The sequence below is a fragment of the Ricinus communis genome, chromosome 1, assembly GCF_019578655.1.
Source record: "Ricinus communis isolate WT05 ecotype wild-type chromosome 1, ASM1957865v1, whole genome shotgun sequence".
NCBI classification, from domain to species: Eukaryota; Viridiplantae; Streptophyta; class Magnoliopsida; order Malpighiales; family Euphorbiaceae; genus Ricinus; species Ricinus communis.
Window position 1 is genome coordinate 12,991,787 of NC_063256.1, and position 17,509 is coordinate 13,009,295.

General features: G+C 33.0%; 3 protein-coding genes and 1 pseudogene across 12 annotated transcripts; 3 read left to right on the forward strand and 1 right to left on the reverse strand.

Annotated features, from left to right (window-relative positions):
• The first annotated feature begins 531 nt into the window (after window positions 1–531).
• On the forward strand, window positions 532–2,421 carry LOC125369760 (annotated as a pseudogene).
• An 824-nt stretch (window positions 2,422–3,245) lies between these two features.
• LOC8276546 lies at window positions 3,246–4,777 on the reverse strand. 2 transcript variants are annotated; one of them, XM_025159759.2, is made up of 2 exons: window positions 3,777–4,777; window positions 3,246–3,631 (listed from the first exon to the last, which is right to left on the reverse strand). In XM_025159759.2, the coding sequence occupies exon 1, from the start codon at window positions 4,608–4,610 to the stop codon at window positions 3,948–3,950; it is 663 nt and encodes a 220-aa protein (XP_025015527.1). In that variant the 5' UTR covers window positions 4,611–4,777; the 3' UTR covers window positions 3,246–3,631; window positions 3,777–3,947. The 2 variants fall into 2 exon arrangements, with proteins under 2 accessions (XP_025015527.1, XP_002532941.1); XM_002532895.4 differs by having other exon boundaries at window positions 3,246–3,697.
• Window positions 4,778–4,840: 63 nt separating this feature from the next.
• LOC8276547 (transcription termination factor MTERF5, chloroplastic) lies at window positions 4,841–7,051 on the forward strand. 3 transcript variants are annotated; one of them, XM_048380109.1, is made up of 2 exons: window positions 4,841–5,129; window positions 5,554–7,051. In XM_048380109.1, exon 2 carries the CDS (start codon window positions 5,701–5,703, stop codon window positions 6,868–6,870), a length of 1,170 nt encoding a protein of 389 aa, XP_048236066.1. In that variant the 5' UTR covers window positions 4,841–5,129; window positions 5,554–5,700; the 3' UTR covers window positions 6,871–7,051. The 3 variants fall into 3 exon arrangements, with proteins under 3 accessions (XP_048236066.1, XP_015583160.1, XP_015583161.1); XM_015727674.3 differs by having other exon boundaries at window positions 5,582–7,051; XM_015727675.3 differs by lacking the exon at window positions 4,841–5,129 and adding an exon at window positions 5,165–5,377 and having other exon boundaries at window positions 5,582–7,051.
• A 3,596-nt stretch (window positions 7,052–10,647) lies between these two features.
• On the forward strand, window positions 10,648–17,143 carry LOC8276548 (BUD13 homolog). Of its 7 annotated transcripts, none has more exons than XR_007215966.1 (9): window positions 10,653–10,950; window positions 11,316–11,547; window positions 11,645–12,590; window positions 12,856–12,920; window positions 13,273–13,334; window positions 13,779–13,882; window positions 15,402–15,474; window positions 15,633–16,117; window positions 16,485–17,143. XR_007215966.1 is itself a non-coding variant. In XM_015727669.3 (8 exons), the coding sequence occupies exons 2-8, from the start codon at window positions 11,352–11,354 to the stop codon at window positions 15,897–15,899; spliced, it is 1,713 nt and encodes a 570-aa protein (XP_015583155.2). In that variant the 5' UTR covers window positions 10,648–10,800; window positions 11,316–11,351; the 3' UTR covers window positions 15,900–16,396. The 7 variants fall into 7 exon arrangements, 5 of the variants coding, with proteins under 5 accessions (XP_015583155.2, XP_002532943.2, XP_048230457.1 ...); XR_001536235.3 differs by having other exon boundaries at window positions 16,526–17,143; XM_015727669.3 differs by lacking the exon at window positions 16,485–17,143 and having other exon boundaries at window positions 10,648–10,800; window positions 15,633–16,396.
• Window positions 17,144–17,509: the final 366 nt, after the last annotated feature.

The following is a 17,509-nucleotide window of genomic DNA, read 5'->3' on the forward strand; positions in this document are numbered from 1 at the left end:
AGAGCAATGCTCGACCAGGGACATTTCCTCCAGCAAATCAAAATTTCTGTAAGCCCAGAGAGCTACGCTCGACTAGGGCACATCATATAAATATTTTCTTATTACCTGTCTCTAATCTATACTAGTGCGCATGCGGTCCTAATGCAACCCATCAAGTGGCATGTTCTATTGTCGTCTTATCCCGGTGTTACAATCATAGCATCAATAATATTTAAGAATGACATATATTACAAGCAACCATAGTACTATTCAAGACATCTTGCTTCCAAACAAGGCTGCAATCATTAGGGGTGTCCTCTCCTCAAGTCCCATCTTTCTTGAGCCAATTCTCCGGTCGTACCACATCACGACCTTCTTCTTCAATTGCTCTCTTATACCCAATCAGATCATTAGAAGTAGACAATTCGAGCAAAATAGAGAGATCATAGCAAAAACAATCTTCTTTTTGCAACTCATCGATGAAACCGAGGTGAGTTGGTTTCCTCTTTGACCCACTACACATCGAATTAGCACTCTATTCTCAAACCCCTTATGGAACTCCTTTTGTTTAACAAGGTAATAACAAAAGAAGCCTTAAAAACACACTATAAATATAAAATAGACACAGGTTTGTAAAATACAAGCAAAGATGGAGAAAGGCAAAAACATATGAAAAGGAAGAGTGGAATAGAAATCAAAGCAAGGATATTTGAACTTGAGGAAATTATAAGGAAAACAAGCATAAAAAATGTTCTTTTTTAAAAAACAAAATGCACGCAATTTGCAGATGAATTTTAAGCCTTTAAAGAAGCAACCAAAAGACCATATTTGATAGAACTAAAATTAAGAAACTTTCTTTTAACGAAAATGAAAAAGAAAAAAATGGAAGAAACAGAAATCGGTTACAACCTTGGAGACACCCACTTACATTAGGGTTAATTGAAATTAATTAGTTAATTTAGAGTTCCTTATTTTCTATGAAAAGGAAAGTGATGAAAGAGGAGGGGAGATGATGATGGAGAGTTTACTATTTGCCACCTCAGTTGTATTTAACGGAAGTTTCTTCTGTTCTTCAGCTCCGTTCTAAAGAGGGGCTTAAAAACTCCGTTTAGCTAGATATTGTGTGCAACTGGTTAAAAATAAACTTGAAGGGTCAATCTGCACCAGTGGTTATACGTTAGGGGCAAATTTGAGCTTTTTCCCAAAAATAAATTTGTAAATTTGGGAAAATTGCTCATAAACCCTCTCATTTAAAATGACCATGCTACAGTACCCTTACAACAATTATTCTATTTATTTTAACATAAACATAATATTTAGTTATGATGAAATAAATTAGTATAAATTTTAATGCTAAATAGACAATATTTAACATAATTTAAATCTTCCCTCTTATTTTAGAAATATATACACACATAAAAACTAATTTAAATAGAACTTGACTCATTTATTCAAAATCACAAAACTATATCTTAATTTCATCGAAAATCAATATAATAAAAATTTATGACAATACTAAATTTAAATGTTACTTAAATGCTCAATTAAACACCCAAATATTTATTTACTAAAACACCTCCGAAAAATAAATAAAATTTAAATTTAAAAATTTCAGATATTGCAAGTTGTGCAATGCTGCGGGAAAATCTTGATAATTTGCTTGATTTCAGTAAATAAACATCAAAATATGAATAAAATTAGTGAAATGACATAAAGCTGAAAATAAGTCAGATAAAAGGCAGACTATAGTTATCAGCATGTAAGGACGTGTAGTAACCGAATCAAACAATAATAGTAAAACTAAAGAAATAAAATTCAAAAAATTAACACGAAAAAAAGATTAATAATCATGTAAAAGAGCTAATCTACTAAGAGAAATTGCGGCTATCGTATAAAACCGACAAATAACTTTCACGAGGGAAGTTATCCTATAGATATTGTATTTATGCGTGTTCGAAATGCGAATCATAGTGTTCATTCTTATAGAAATGGGAATGAAAAGCAAGATATACTTTTTCTCGAAATATGGACAAATGGGAGTTTAACTCCTAAAGAAGCACTTCATGAAGCCTCCCGAAATTTGATTGATTTATTTATTCCTTTTCTACATGCAGAAGAAGAAAACTTCCACTTAGAAAAAAATCAACACAAGGTTACTTTATCTCTTTTTACCTTTTATGATAGATTGACTAAATTAAAAAAAAATCAAAACGAAATAACATTAAAATACGTTTTTATTGACCAATCAGAATTGACTCCTAAGATCTATAATTGCCTCAAAAGATCCAATATACATACATTATCGGACCTTTTGAATAAGAGTCAAGAAGATCTTATGAAAATTGAACATTTTCGTATAGACGATGTAAAACATATATTGGGTATTCTAGAAATAGAAAAAAATTTCGCAATTTAATTTTTTTACCAAAGAATAAAATATAAATCCGATGTTATATGCAAAGCAGACAGATTTTAGGCAAACAGATAATCAACTAAAAGTAGATCTAAGAAGGGAACAAATCATGAAATATACATATCTATTTAAATAAAATTACAAGCTTATTATTACCATATGAATATCAGATCTACTAAACAAATTATGAATCTTAATCATGTGAAAATCTAAATAATCAAAAAAATTTCATAATTGGATCAAAATTAATTTTTCAACAACAGACCTTAGATTCAGAGTCCAACTCTGCAAGATGGCTTGGTTCAGGTTCAGCTTTTTGAGTATCAATCTCAGGGCCACCTTTGAGTAACGAGTTCCACCCGTTCAGCCTGTCAACTTTCGTTAGAAGCACACATATCAGTTTCTGATATTCTAAATTCCAAAAGCAAGTTTGGCAGTCTCAAAAAGCCCTCGTTCGAGTTCTGCTTGACCCTTGAGTGCGAGTTTCAAAGATTTTTTCTTTATCTCGCATAAAATATGCCTCGGTTTTGTGCCAGGAGGGACTGGTATTCAATTCCATGAATGATTTTCCATTCTCTTCAGCCTTATTTGCTAAGTTTGAGGAGGGAGATTTCTGGGTTTGGTCGTGTTGACCTTTCTTCGTAATCAGAGAGAACTGCCATGATCGTTTGATAAAAAGCTTGAGAGAAAATCTGTTGGGTATTTTACGTGGAGACTTTCTGGCGTTGATGTTAATATTCATAGAGACAGCCTTTCAAGAAACTCCAACCCATTCTTCTTGACTAGAAAAAGGATATGAATCCTTATGACAAAGAATTTGGAGTCCACAATTTTCACCCACAAAATGAAAGGAGAAAAAAAGAAGAGCCTCATAAATTCCACTTTCAGGATTATCTACATTAAATTCCCCATTCAGGTTTTATACATACATATATACAATCTATACTATCTTATTGTTATTGTTATTGTTATTGTGAATTGGAGTATACATGTGAAGAAACCTCAATTTTCTGGAAAGCAAAAACTCAAAAATTCTAATCCAGGGGAAGAATTCTGCCAGAGATGAGAATGCAAGGAGGAAGCTGCAAATCACTCTTCTCTTATGACAGTGGAGATTGGGTAGAAGAGACTCAACCGCACTTCATGGACATTGCTAGCCACAACAACCATCAAAGCCCCAAAAGTAGCCCAAGAAACGAAAAATATATATGATCAGATCGGACCGAGATGCTTCATCCCCTTGAAATGATCAATAATGTAAGAAGTATGAGATTTCATTTATTGGATGAAAGCAGCACAATGCATCTGCGAAAAATTCAACCAACAGTAATTATCAAATTGGAATTGTTGTACAAAACAAGGCCCAGTTTCATTATGATGGTACCTTGAGTAATTGATGCAATCAGTACTCTTCTTCAAGTTGATTAATGAGGAAACAGACCCATGGAGCCGACCCCAACTGGTTTTTCATAGAGTCAATGATTTGAATTTGAATTGAATTTTTACTCTCACGCTGAAGAGAATTCGCTCTTGGAACTAGTTTGAAAGACAAAAATTAGACCCCGCAGAGGATGAATTTGGAAGCAGGAAAGAGCAATCCTGAGAAGCAAACAAGACAAATAGTAACAAGATACTGAGAACACCAAGTAATTGGCTTCCATTTAATCTCAACACTAGAACTCTTCATCCTCTTTCCACATTGTGGCTCTTTTGACAAATCAAAACTGGATCCTTTCATTCTCAGTTCTTGAATACACCTCGTAAGTGCCCTGTTATCATTCCTCTCTCTTTGCAATTGCTTCCACACTTTCCAGTACCTGAAAAGCTTAACCTGAGCCAAAGAAACAAACACAAGTGAAGTAGAAATAGAAACAAGAGAAGGTATCCACCATTTCTTGCAAGTATGCTCTTCTTTATTATCACTACTAGAGGTAAACAAGATGGTTAAAAATATCCCATGAAAGATTAAAAAGAAAGAACAGAGTTGGAAGATTTCGCGTTTGATAGAGTCCATTCTTGTTTCCTTAACACCAATTTTTCGGTTGAAAAGATCTTCTTCTCTTTGCCAGAGCTTGAGAAGAAGTAGATGGCCTGGACTACTTGAGATTTCTGTTAATGGGTGGTTTTGAAGTGCTGCTGTCATTACACAAAGTTGCTTTTCTTGGTGCTCTTCGTTTACTGGGATTTCTACTATATGGGCATCTTTCATTTCAGCCATTTTTGAAGATAAAATAACAAAAATAAAGAAATAATCAAAGAAATAATGCTAACAGAAACAAGAAGCTGATGATAATGTTATGATTCAAGTAAACAAACAAAAAGAAGATTCAGAGAGAATTGGAGATTGACAGAGCGAGAGTAAAGTAAAGATTGCAGCTTTGTTGAGATATAGAGAAGACGGAGATTTACAGATATTTAAATTGCTGTGGAAAAAAACGGCTGAGATGGGTTTCTAATGTTTCAACGGTTACATTCATGTTCACTCCAACGGTCAGATTTCTTTCCTTTTTTTATTTATTTTTAATATTTTTCTGTTTCAACGGTTATATATTTTATGAAGGGCTTAGTTTGGGCCTATAGAATTTATAAGCCCAACTAGTTAACTCCTGCCTGCACATAATTCAACAAAACGGTGTCGTTAGGACTATGTGTAGTGTATATACTCTACTCTGTATTCATGGAGGCATGGAGCGCTGTCATCACGAGCTCAAAGGAAAAATACAGGCAGACAGACAAGGTATGAAAATTTGGTGTTATTTCTTTTTATATTTTGTCAATCTATAACGTTTCTGTATTGTTTTCTTACGGTGGTTTGATCAATTGTATTAAAAAGTGTGTTGAAATGTCGGAACGAAACCCCGCCTGAAATTCCATGTCTTTTATGTCGCTGGCCTTATTCAGATAATGATTTTTCTACTTTGAATCTGGAAACAAGTTGTTGAGAAAATCCACCTCTTCCTTCTATTAGTAATACAAGATGTTTGGGTATGTTAAGGAATCCAACTCGAACAGACCCATAAGTGGTGGTTGGGTTGGTTAACTTTAGTTTTGCCGGTGCATTGCTTTGTTCATGATCCTGTATTTAGAAAATGAGAAGAAATAATTTGTGCTTCAGATTTTTATTCTTTTGATATTTTTGTTTTTTCTTTCTAAATTCTTAGGTTGTTGATTTGGATTCTTTTGGTACAGGAGAATTTCAAAACTTGAAGTGGGTCGTGTTGTTTGAATGATAAGAAAAAGCTCAGCTGTGATCAAGAAAACAATTTTATGACCTTATTATTAAACCCTAAACCCTGTTAAATTTTCAAATGCAAACTGTTAAGTCTCTCTTTATTTTTTCACCTTCCCCCTTATACAATTTCCTCATCAATACCAAATATCCCTTCAGTTCTGCTGTCTTCTCTTCACTTGCCCAAACTTCAAAAGCAGCAAATCCTGCCCTTTTCCATTACCTATTAAAAAGCCTCAAATTCTCTGAAACCCAAGCCTTTACTATTTCAAATCGCTTCTCTCATATCAAATCTACTGAAAAGCCACAATCTGTTCATTACTTTCTTAAAAACCTTGGTTTATCCAATTCCCATATCCAATCTGCTATCCATGGTGCACCGCAAATTCTCTTTGCTAACGTAGACAAGTGCCTTAAACCAAAAGTTAAGCTTTTTCAAGATCTGGGACTTGTGGGTTATGATCTTGGTAAGTTCATTTCCAAGAATTCTACTCTTTTAACTGCTAGTTTGGATAAAAAGTTGTCTCCTCGTGTGGAAATTCTGAAGAGACTTTTGTTGAATGATGAGAATAATAAAGATTTGGTAAAAGTTTTAACTAGATGTAATTGGATTATCTCAAAAAACCCCAAATCAAGATTATTATCCAATGTAGCATTCTTGGAGAGTTGTGGGATAGTTGGGTCTCAGCTATCCATGTTACTAAGGAGGCAGCCTAGACTTTTCATTATGCAAGAATCTGCACTTAGAGACCTGGTTTCTCAGGTTTTAAATATGGGGTTCTCAGTAAATTCAAGGATGTTGGTTTATGCTCTATATACTGTTAGTTGCATGAGTCATGAGACATTTGGTAAAAAAATTGAAATTTTGAAGAAATTTGGGTTTTCAGAGTATGAATGCACAGAGATGTTCAGAAAGCAACCAGGTTTGCTAAGATCTTCTGAGAAGAAGTTGAAGTTGGGACTTGATTTCTTTATTAACACAATTAAGTTTAAAAGGGAAGTGTTGGTTTATAGACCTACATGTCTAATGCTGAGCATGGAAGAAAGAGTGATTCCTCGATACAAAGTTTTGGAGATTATGAAGTTAAAGAAGCTGTTAAAAAAACAGCCTAGCTTTATTAATGTGTTAAATTTGACAGAGGAGGAGTTCGTGCAGAAGTTTATAGCTAGTTTTCCTGATGATGCAGAGGAGTTGTTGGTAGCTTACAGAAGTCATACTCTAGATTCATATTCTGAAGAAAAATCTTGATGCAAGTTAGCTTTCTGTTTAGTTGTGAAGGAGCATAGGGAGGACCTCTTCCTTCCAAACCATATGCTCATTGGTAAGAGCTCTTGAAACCATTTTTATTGTACTTATAATGCTTCTGACCTAAAATTAGTTTTTGGCTGCTATTTTCTTATAATCAATCACCTCAGAAGTTAAAGTGTCATATGAAGCCATATTCTAATTTTGACATGAGGAATAATTTTCTTATTCCTTTCTCCTTCATGAAAAAGGACTCAACACTAAAAAATTTTAGTTGTTCTATGATTAATGCTAATCTATATTCAGGATTGTTTGAATTTATCTAACTAGTTCATTTAGAATCTATCAAAATTTTAGTTGACTTAATTCGTATAGAATAACAACAAAATATCTAATTGGGCAAAAATAGTACATATCCCTTCTCTTGATAAAATGGAAATAACGAGTTAGATTTTACATTATTATGGTCATTACATATGAACAGATGATTGTAAGCCTGATTAATCAAATGTCTATTTATTTATTTGTTTATCTTTTTTTTAATACTGAGGAACCTTCACTCGGTAAAGCACGACCACAGAGTGAAAATTCGAATAAAAAATTCTGATAGAAAATCATCATCTTAACAACTATACACCCTAATAACTAATGAGTTATGATACATACGAAATGTAAGAAAACACCATCCAATCAAGATGATTTCAAAATCCAAGGATCTCCTCAAGTGAAGTTAGGGAAAACTAGTTCCAACAATGAAACTAGCACTTGAATTCAACTCCAAATGCCACAAACCAAGTATGATTTGATAAGTTAATAATCAAACATAAGATCTTGGTTAGAGAATGCCACAAACTAAAAAATAGCTTGATAAGTTCAAAGTTCATGCAAGAATTTAAGGGAAAACACTCCCAAAGAGCAAATAAAGATTATCATTTATCAAACGATCTTGGCAGATGAATTTGGCTTTGATATTTATAGTCAAAACAAGATAAAGAAACCTAAATTGATGTCTTTTGAGCTTTTCTACGTTTTTCCCTTTAATTTTCTTTAAAACTCATTAAAAGTGGCTGTTTTTACATTGATGGCACTCATTTATAACTCCCAAATAACAATTAATCATGTGCATTCATTTTGTAACTTCACTCACAATACATATAACTCATATCTAATAAAATAATCCTTAAATTGAGCACTATCCAACTGCATCGAGGAACCTTTTTCAGATCCTTCAAACCCATCTCCTTCCTCAATTTATGCTCCTCAAAAGATTAACCATAAAATGTAATGCTCCACACCTGGTTGAACTACAAAAACATCACTCGTTGCATTAAGTAACTCCTTTTTTCACTAATTATCTCTGCATGGCTACATGCTGAGGGGATACCAAAAAATGTAATAAAATTTGGATGAGTACCAAAATCTACCATGCCTTCAAAGACCTCTAAGGCTTCATTCGCTAGCTCATGGTGTGAAAATTATGATCATGGAACAAAGTCGATGTGATCAGAGAACTTTCAAGAATCAAGTCGTTGTTGGAAAACGTTTTTATCAGCACAAAATGCAGTTGCCTCCTTTGGTCAAGAGATGCCATTGCACCTGTAGTCTAAAAAGTAAAGCATATGTAGAACTAAGGGACTAACACCTTGAGTCAGCATCTCTACGAACAAATAGGTAGCGTCAGCAAAAAGTTCATTTTGGATACACCCTGAAAGCATTCTTGTCCATGCTATTGCATGCTTTCCAGGTATGTAAAGGAATAAATGTCAGATACATTCCCAAATAGAATTTGATATGAATCAAGGCTGTCATGAGATTCCATTGCGAAGCCATGCACCAAAAAGTCCAAAATGGAAATGCAACTCATGCATGAAAACAAGAGTCCAACCTTATAATGAAGCATAAAAGCCATTTGGCCATGATTAAGCTTTTGGGCTTAATTCATATTTATATGGGCTCTTATCTTTTTGGGTTTTAGCTTAAATAATTGTTTTAGTTTATCTTTATAGAATTGAAGCTTGCTCCATACTGTATTAAATAATGGTAATACGGATGTGACTAACTTGTGTCAAACTCATAATTAATGTTGATGTTTTGCTAGGGATCGTTTATATAATCAAGCAAAGAAACTCTAACTCTTAATAAGACTTTTAAATAACTTGTACTTAAGAATTTTAATTATAAATAATAAAAAAAATTTAACATAAACATAAGTTTAGGTTAAACTAGGTCTATAAAATACCAAATCTTCACTTGATAATTCAACAAGTTCATAAAGAATAAAAGAAGAGAATTAACTTAAATAATCAATATTCAACTATTTCATTACATTGAAAAATTTGTCCTAGTTTATATAGGTTTTAAAAACTCTAATTCTTTAATGAAAATGAAAGAAATAACAGTAAGACTAGGAATAGAATTTATAAACTAAAAAGATAATTTAAAATTAAACTTCTAACTATTAAAGGACTTCTTTAGAAGAATAAAAACTCATAAAATTCGTCCAACCCTATCTAAGCAAACACAAGATTACTCAAACTAAGTAAAACTAGTTATTTATTCGTATGTTGCACGATCGTTACAATTATTTTGATTATAAAATCAAGTTGATAGATATAATTTAATAATTTTTTTTAATATTTAATATTAATTTGTAATATTTAAAAAATAATAGCAAACTAATTATTTTTAAATGTCTTTAATTTTTTTAAAATTTTACGATTTTATTAGTGCAATAGTATAATTATTTTAAAAATATTTATTAATTAATTTTAGTATTATATAAATTAATACTATCATTATAAGTGATATTACTAAATTTTTAGAATTAAAAATTTATTATATAATTAAAAATTAATTTATTATTAAATATAATATTAAAAATATAATTTAAGATGTTACTTTTAGAATTAGAATTATTAATATTAAAATATAATTAATATGTTATTTCTTAGAATATAATTAGTATTATTATCTGATTAGAAAACTAATTATTAGTTAATATAATATTAAAATATAATTAATATGCTATTTTCAATATTAGAGTGAGTATTTAATTAGAAATATAATTTATTAATTAATAAATTAATGGAAAAAACTATAAAACTATATATAAGTTGTTAAAACAAAAGCTTTATGTGTCGAACACTAAGCATATATGTCAAAAACATTTAGATCTTATAAATTAATATAAACTAGTCGTTTACTCATGCGTCCGTTTCGTGACTATTATTATTATTTCGGTTATAAAATCAAGTTCATAAATATGATCTAATAAAATTGTTAATTTTTTGTATTAATTTATAATATTTTAAGAAATAATAGCAGGCTTACTATTTTTAAATGTCCTTTTTAAATTTTAAAATTTTATTAGTGCAATAATCTAAAAATTATTTTAAAAATATCTATTAATTAATTCTAGTATTATAGTTATATATATTATAATTATTTAATCTTTAACTATAAATTCAAAACAACATTATTATGAATTAAAATAACTAATTATATAAAAATATTAATTTAAAATAAATTATTATTAGTCATATTAATAAAATAATATTATTTAAATAAGTAGAACAATCAAATTCTGAACAAAATTTCTAAATCAAATATTATTAAAATAAATTAGCATGCTAAAAGTAGAGGGAAGATGGGGTTTTAAATTTTAATACGCAAGAGTTCACAAAAATATTTAATATGCAAAATGGAAAAGAAAAAAACTATAAAACGACAACGTATCCAGAACTAATAGGTGTCAACTCAGGAAGCAAACCATTATAAGAAAGGCACAGCTTTTTCATCCTTCAAACATAATAGCCAGTCTACAGAGAACAAATTAAAAAAAGGAAAATTGAAGCCCTAATTGCAGATGCAGTGAAATCCCAGAGTCGAATTCAATTTGCAAAATCCGCGTGGGGTACCAATTCCTAGCTAATAGTTGAGCTCTCTTCTGGTATTATTATTAGTATTTTTATCATCTCTTTTGTGAAGAAAAATGGAATATGTCGATAGCTAGGATACCTGACCGCAGATGTAGGGAGGCTTTACTAGCCAACCGAACAGCGTAACCAAAGTCATCTCCTGTGGGTAGGATTGTATACTTGTTCTTTTTTTCTTTTTCTTTTTTCTTCCAGTATATGCCGCTCCGCAGGCTAGGAGAGGAAAAACGTATTTTGAAAATATCTCATATTTCGAAGCTATATTAATAGCCTTTCTCGTCCGTTTTCAATTAGAAATCCGCAAGTTAGAAATCAAGAAGTTAGTCTACTAAATTTATACTCTTTAATTAAATTTTCAATTTTAATAGCTCATTATTTGCTTCTGCTAATTTGATGGCAAATATTACATTTTCAAGGTATGAACACTAGTGAAGAGTGAAAGTTAATTGTCAATATTATTGTTATTGTTGTGTTTGCATAGTGAAATTTTTTTGTTTCTAACTGTGATTACAGGCAACTAGGGAAGGAGGGAATTTTACATACTAAAGTATGACTTCTGGAACCAAATCTTTGAAAGATTATTTGAAAAGGTATGAAAGTAAGGATGATGAAGAAAATAAAAAGAAAAGGAAGAAGAAGAAGCAGAAAGTTAAAGTTGATGGACCTGGAGTTCTAGTCGTGGATGAAGATCCTGTTTGGCAGAAACCCATAAAACTCGATGAAGAAGAAGATAATGATTCTGCTGGTAAAGAAAATCAATACCCAATAATTATTTGATTTGTCTTTTAGTGAAGTCTAGTTTTGTGTTTTCTGATGGGTGTGTGTGTTCTTATCTTGTACAGATGAAGAAAAACCTCAAGTTGATGAAGATATAGAAGTTAAGCGAATGAAGAGGCTGGAGCATCTCAGGTTGAGACGGGGTTATAATGTTATAGCTGAGGATGGTAGTGGATGGGTTTCACTTGCCTCCAACGGTGAAAATGTTGGTGATATTTCTCCACCTCGTAGACGGAGGGCACGAAATGACACACCATCACCTGAACCTGGAGAGAGGGATTTCGATGCTGGTAGGAAACATGCTGATTTATCACCTCCAAGGCAGCGACGGAGACATCACAGGACACAATCACCTGATGCGAATCCTGATTCCTCACCTCCTCATAAGCAGAAGGCTCGAAATGATACACCTTCACCAGATCCAGCAATGAAAGATGATGATTTGTCACCTCCTCGCAAGTGGAAAGCTCAAAATGATACACCTCCACCAGACCCATCAATGACGAATGATGATTTGTCACCTCCTCGTAAGCAGAAGGCTCGAAATGATACACTGTCACCAGACCCATCAATGAAAGATGCTGATTTATTGCCTCGACAGCGTAGGCAAAATCGACATTACACCCCATCTCCAGAACGTCCCCATGATTCTAATACGTCCCCTCCTTGTCGATCTCATGCTCGAAATTCAGAATTCTCTGGGAGGAAATTTGAAGCACCTGATGCACATACTTTCCTCGGGTCAGATCTTTCACCTCCTAGGAAAAACAGGGCAAATATTGAGAAATCAGGGTCGCCGGATCTTTCTCCTCCACGGTTGCCTAGGCGTTCAAGTTCAACTGCAGATGGTATTTCACGTGCATATTCGGATAAAGATGCTTCAGTAACAAGGAAAACCCAGAAGGATTCATCTGATCCAATATCCTTAAAGGAGCGGCCAAAGACTGGTTTGATCACTGGCCATGATATCCAAGAAGAGATATCAAAAACTAAGAAGAATGATTTGCTGAGGTAAGCTCGACTGTTTATATTGGTGTCAGTTCGTTGAAACCTTAACTTGTTTGTGTTCTTGGGCTAGTATTTGGTGAGGGACTAGGAGAATTTCTAACTGATATTGTATAGCCAATACCTCAGTTTCTTTCCCTTTTAATTGATTTCACATTCAACTGCATGAAACTATTATTAAATTAAGTGCAGATGAAAGGGAACTGGTTTTTTTTACATGTGGTTTAGTTTAGCAAATCCGAGTATCCTTTCTAATTTAGCATTTATGCAGGTTTGAACAGATGGATCCTTCTATGAGTGGACGAGGTGCTGAAGCTGTATATCGTGATAAGAAAGGTTAGTGAAAAGAAAGATAAGAAAAGAAACTAATATCTAACTGATGATGCATGCTGATGCTAAAGTGAAACAAAGAACAATTACTTGGACCATTAAATGAAAGAAATCAAACATTGAGGTGAAAGTTGACTAGATAAAAATCTAATGATCTGGGAAGTAAGATAATTTTAAGGAGAATAACTTATAATTGTACAATTGATGTGACAAATAATTGTAATACAATCATTGGTTGATCATAAATATATTGATAAAGAAGAAAATTTAATTTGGAAATCCACTGTGTGTTGAATGAGCCTATTTAAGTTCTTGATATGTACATATTTATAAAATTATTTAATCATCAAAATTTCAGGACAGCGAATATCGAAGGAGGAGTATTTGAAATCGAAGCAAAAAGTAGAAGAAAAGCCTAAGGTACTTCTTAGAATTCTACATGCATGTTTGTTGCACTTGGATGGTGCTCCTGTCTAATCACAGGAAAAATTGTTCCAGTTGTATTCTTTAGCTTGATGACTTAGAATCTGATTGTAGTTTTCTTGTGATTTATATGATGATTCGTAACGAGTGAGCCTTTTTTGATATTAAGCAGTTACTGAGGATTCATATAGTCTTTTCTTTAGGACTTGGCATTTTTGCGGTTTCTATAGATGTATTGTTTTGTGGGAATCTTAAAATTGGGAAAAAGTAAAACGATGCTCAAGCTCTGATTTCCTTCTTCTCAGTGTTTTACAGTGTCCATTATGTATTTTATTGTTCTAATATACAGAGTATTTTGTGTTATCTTTTGTTTTATTACTATCATCATAAATATTATTTATCAGCATGGAAACATGCTCCTTTGCTTTGTTATTTCATCAGGAGAAGAAGTTAGAATGGGGTAAGGGCTTGGCTCAAAAGCGGGAAGCTGAGGCTAGATTGCAAGAATTAGAGCTTGAGAAGGAAAAGCCATTTGCAAGGACCAGGTAAAACTAGAGATACTAAATGATGCTTGTGAAGCATTACTTTGAAAGTTATGATCTATTAGATGCCTTAAAAAAATTGTTCATCTAATATACCATAATTCTCTGGCATCTGTTTATCTGGTTTCTTTTCAGTTCTATTTCATCACTTTATAAATCAACCAGCTCACCTTCTGTTATTATTCTATGGCAAATGTGTAGTGGTCAATAAGAATTAGTACCTTTATTCCAAACCAAGTTAGCCCTGAATATTATTGACTATGTTGAGATTTCGAGGTAGTGGATGAAACTTCAAATATAGGGAGGAAACAGGTAGGAGTGGGGAGGGATTAATTGTTTATCTGGTTCATTATCTAGTGCCACAAAGAGACTGGTATAAGGAAAATACAGAAAGTGAACAACCAGAGAAGCCAAACCTCTGTTTCTTTTTTCCTTGAATGGTTTACATGTAATTGCACTTAAAAATTTGGTACTTGTCCACAAAATGCTTTGTTGCAGACACACAATGTATTTGTCTTGAAACTGAAATGAAAGCTCGAGTTTTCTTGAAATTGAAAAGTCGATTTAAGTCGATCGATTAGCAATAGGCTAACTACCCTATTTAATGAACAAAGTGCCCAAGGTAATTCTTTTTAACTTGTCACCTCTGTTCAAGGGGTTATTTTCCCCTTTTCTGTCTCCCTCGGGTGCGTATCATCCTTTCTTTTATGTATTGTGCTCTTTTTCTTCTAAAAATTATTGTTTTAATGAGAAAAAGAAATGGTTAGAAAAAGGAAATAAAAATAGAAAAGATGAAGTGGTTGTATCTGCTAGTGGCCATAAACATATTTCTTTAATACCAATAGAATCTGGGGAAAGAAATGCATTCGGCTAATTAATATAAACACAATGAAGTGCTTATTTGGCCTTCATATTCATGTCTATAGCAATTTATGTGTTACAGCCCTGCGCCCTAGATCAAAGTATAGCAACTTATGTGTTACGGCCCTTTGCCCTAGATCAAGTTATGGGACCAAGTAAAGAAAATCACAATCTCACCTGAGGACCTCTTTTTGTTTGTTTGTTTTTCTTCATTTGTGACCTATGATTGACACACAAGGACTCCGTAGAGAGAACCTTACGACCTCTTGAACATATTTTTGGTGGAAATCAATTGCTTCTTCATTCTCTTCGTTCTTCTCTTTAAATGTTTACATGACACAACTGATAATGAATATATCCACTACTAAATAACTACTAATAAACTAATACCCATTACCACTACTAGATAACTACCTCCAGGTTCACAATATATGAAAGACTTGCAACTTCCACTTCAATAACTAACAACAGTTATCAACTACAACAGACAAAGACACAAATAACAAGAAATAGACTAATAAACTAGCAGATTTAAGTCTTCAAGCTGGTTTGCTTCTTGCCCCCATGATGATAACGCTTATAGACTTGTATTAGAGCTGAATTATTACCCTTGTTCTGCTTCTGCTGGCTCAAACACTATGCTTTGTATTACATTTTGCAGAGATGATCCTGAGCTTGATAAAATGCTGAAGGAAAGACTAAGATGGGGTGATCCTATGGCACATTTAGTCAAGGTAATTCAATTGACTTGCTATGATTGGTTGATATTATGGATAATTTGTGTTGAGTTTGATATGTGGTTTTTTGGACTCAGCTTGACATATAGAAATGAAAATGCAGTTACTTTTGTACTGAGTTTGATTTTCTTTGACACTCTTTGCACATGTTGCAGAAAAAGCATCCTGAACCAGTTCTTGCTGATCTAGGGGACAGCGAGAAGATGAAGGAATCAGGGTTTATAGTTCCCCAGGAGATTCCTAATCACAGCTGGATAAAAAGAGGATTAGATGCTGCCCCAAATCGATATGGTATAAAGCCAGGAAGACACTGGGATGGGGTTGATCGGAGTAATGGATTTGAGAAAAAAATGTTCCAGAGGTTGAATGAAAAACAGGCTACAGAAAAGGAAGCATATCTTTGGTCTGTGTCTGATATGTAACTAGAGATGTGGACCAAGAATATGATATACTATTTCGGCTTGGTGGAAGCAATGAGGATTTTGTACTTGTATGCTAGCAGAAGGTCCCTCATGACTGTATTAGCAGCTGCTAGTGCTTAATTGAAAACTTGGTGGCTTTTCCTATGCTGGGTAGAAACAGATCCATGAAAGTTAATTTGAAAATTTGGAACTGTGGAAAGCTTGCAATTTCTATCCAGGTAACTTTGTGTTCATTTACGGTGTATTTCTCTGTAATTCCATGAACTGTGAGTGAAAGGGGCTATTTGTGCTCGAAGTGCTGGGTCCACCTCATTTATTTGCCTCTTAAACAGCTCTCCTTCCTCCCATGTAAGAGCATGATTTTCATCTGTAGTAAAACTATGGCAGATTGTAATGCTAGTAGTTTTTCCACTTCTGGTTGCTTAATTCTAAATGGAACCAGATCTGAGTTACATTATGAGTTTGATAATTTACTCAGGGATCTCTTAATTGCTTTCTTTTGTTTTTATCTTTATAAGTTATTTATTATTACAATTTCTTATACATGTGTATATAAAATAAAATTTTCTGCGTCTTATGGTTGAGGTCTGTTCAAAATGAGATTTCTCATGCTTGCAAGTTATCAGAGTGAGCTAATGGTGTATGGAGATCTTGCAAATCCAAAGCTATTCGCATGTGGAGGACAAAGAATTGAGTGACATCCGATCATCAAGGATGGAGCTGAGGGGTGAGACTTTTTATGATATACCTTACTGCACTGGATGTGAGTGGAAGAAGTCTTGTGCTCCTGGAACTGTGTTTTGAGCAATGTCTTGATATCAAATTACCTGGAGATAGTTCTTGCTTGAGATGGTCATAAACTGGAATCTAGCTTCCCAAAAAAGAAACCTCTTGGCTAGTCGGTCAAGAAAATTCATGCATTGGCAAGTTTTGGTGACTTTTGTTGGGGCCAATGCCTGTGTGCAGTGTTTGTAATATGGCTAGTTTCATGTTGTTCAGCGAATTTAGATGAAATATGATTTTTAGTCAAAGTAAGAGTGTAACAGAATATTAAGGGGAAAAAAGGGGGAGTTTTTGGACTGGCTGAAAGCTTCTCCCAAAAGAGAACTAAAAAATTTCACCTACACCCTGCTAAAACCATACCTTTTCATTTTCTTTATCAAATTTTTGCAGTATTTTATCAAACTAAAACTGTACCTGGAAAGCAGAGTTTTCTTATATTCATGTACTTGGGTTGGATTGTAGATGTTTTTGTGTTGCTCTTTGGTCCCATTTAATCTTTTATGGCCTCATAATGGCAAATTGGCTGTACTTTGTAGGTATTTATGCCAGGGGTGGAGCCATTTCTTAGCACGAGATGGCTGCTGTAAGCTTGTGATGAAGTGCACTGAAACTAGTAAGACAATACATACAATGAAAAAAAATAAAATTAAATAGAACATCTCAGTTCTGGTTAAATTTTCACCTAAATTCGCTGGAACGACGTGACTACTGAATACTTTTAATTCCTTGAATTTTAAATATTTATATTTATTAATTTCATTTTACAATTTAAATTGTTTTGATTTTTCTTGTTCATTAAAATTATTATTTATTTATGACATTAGAAA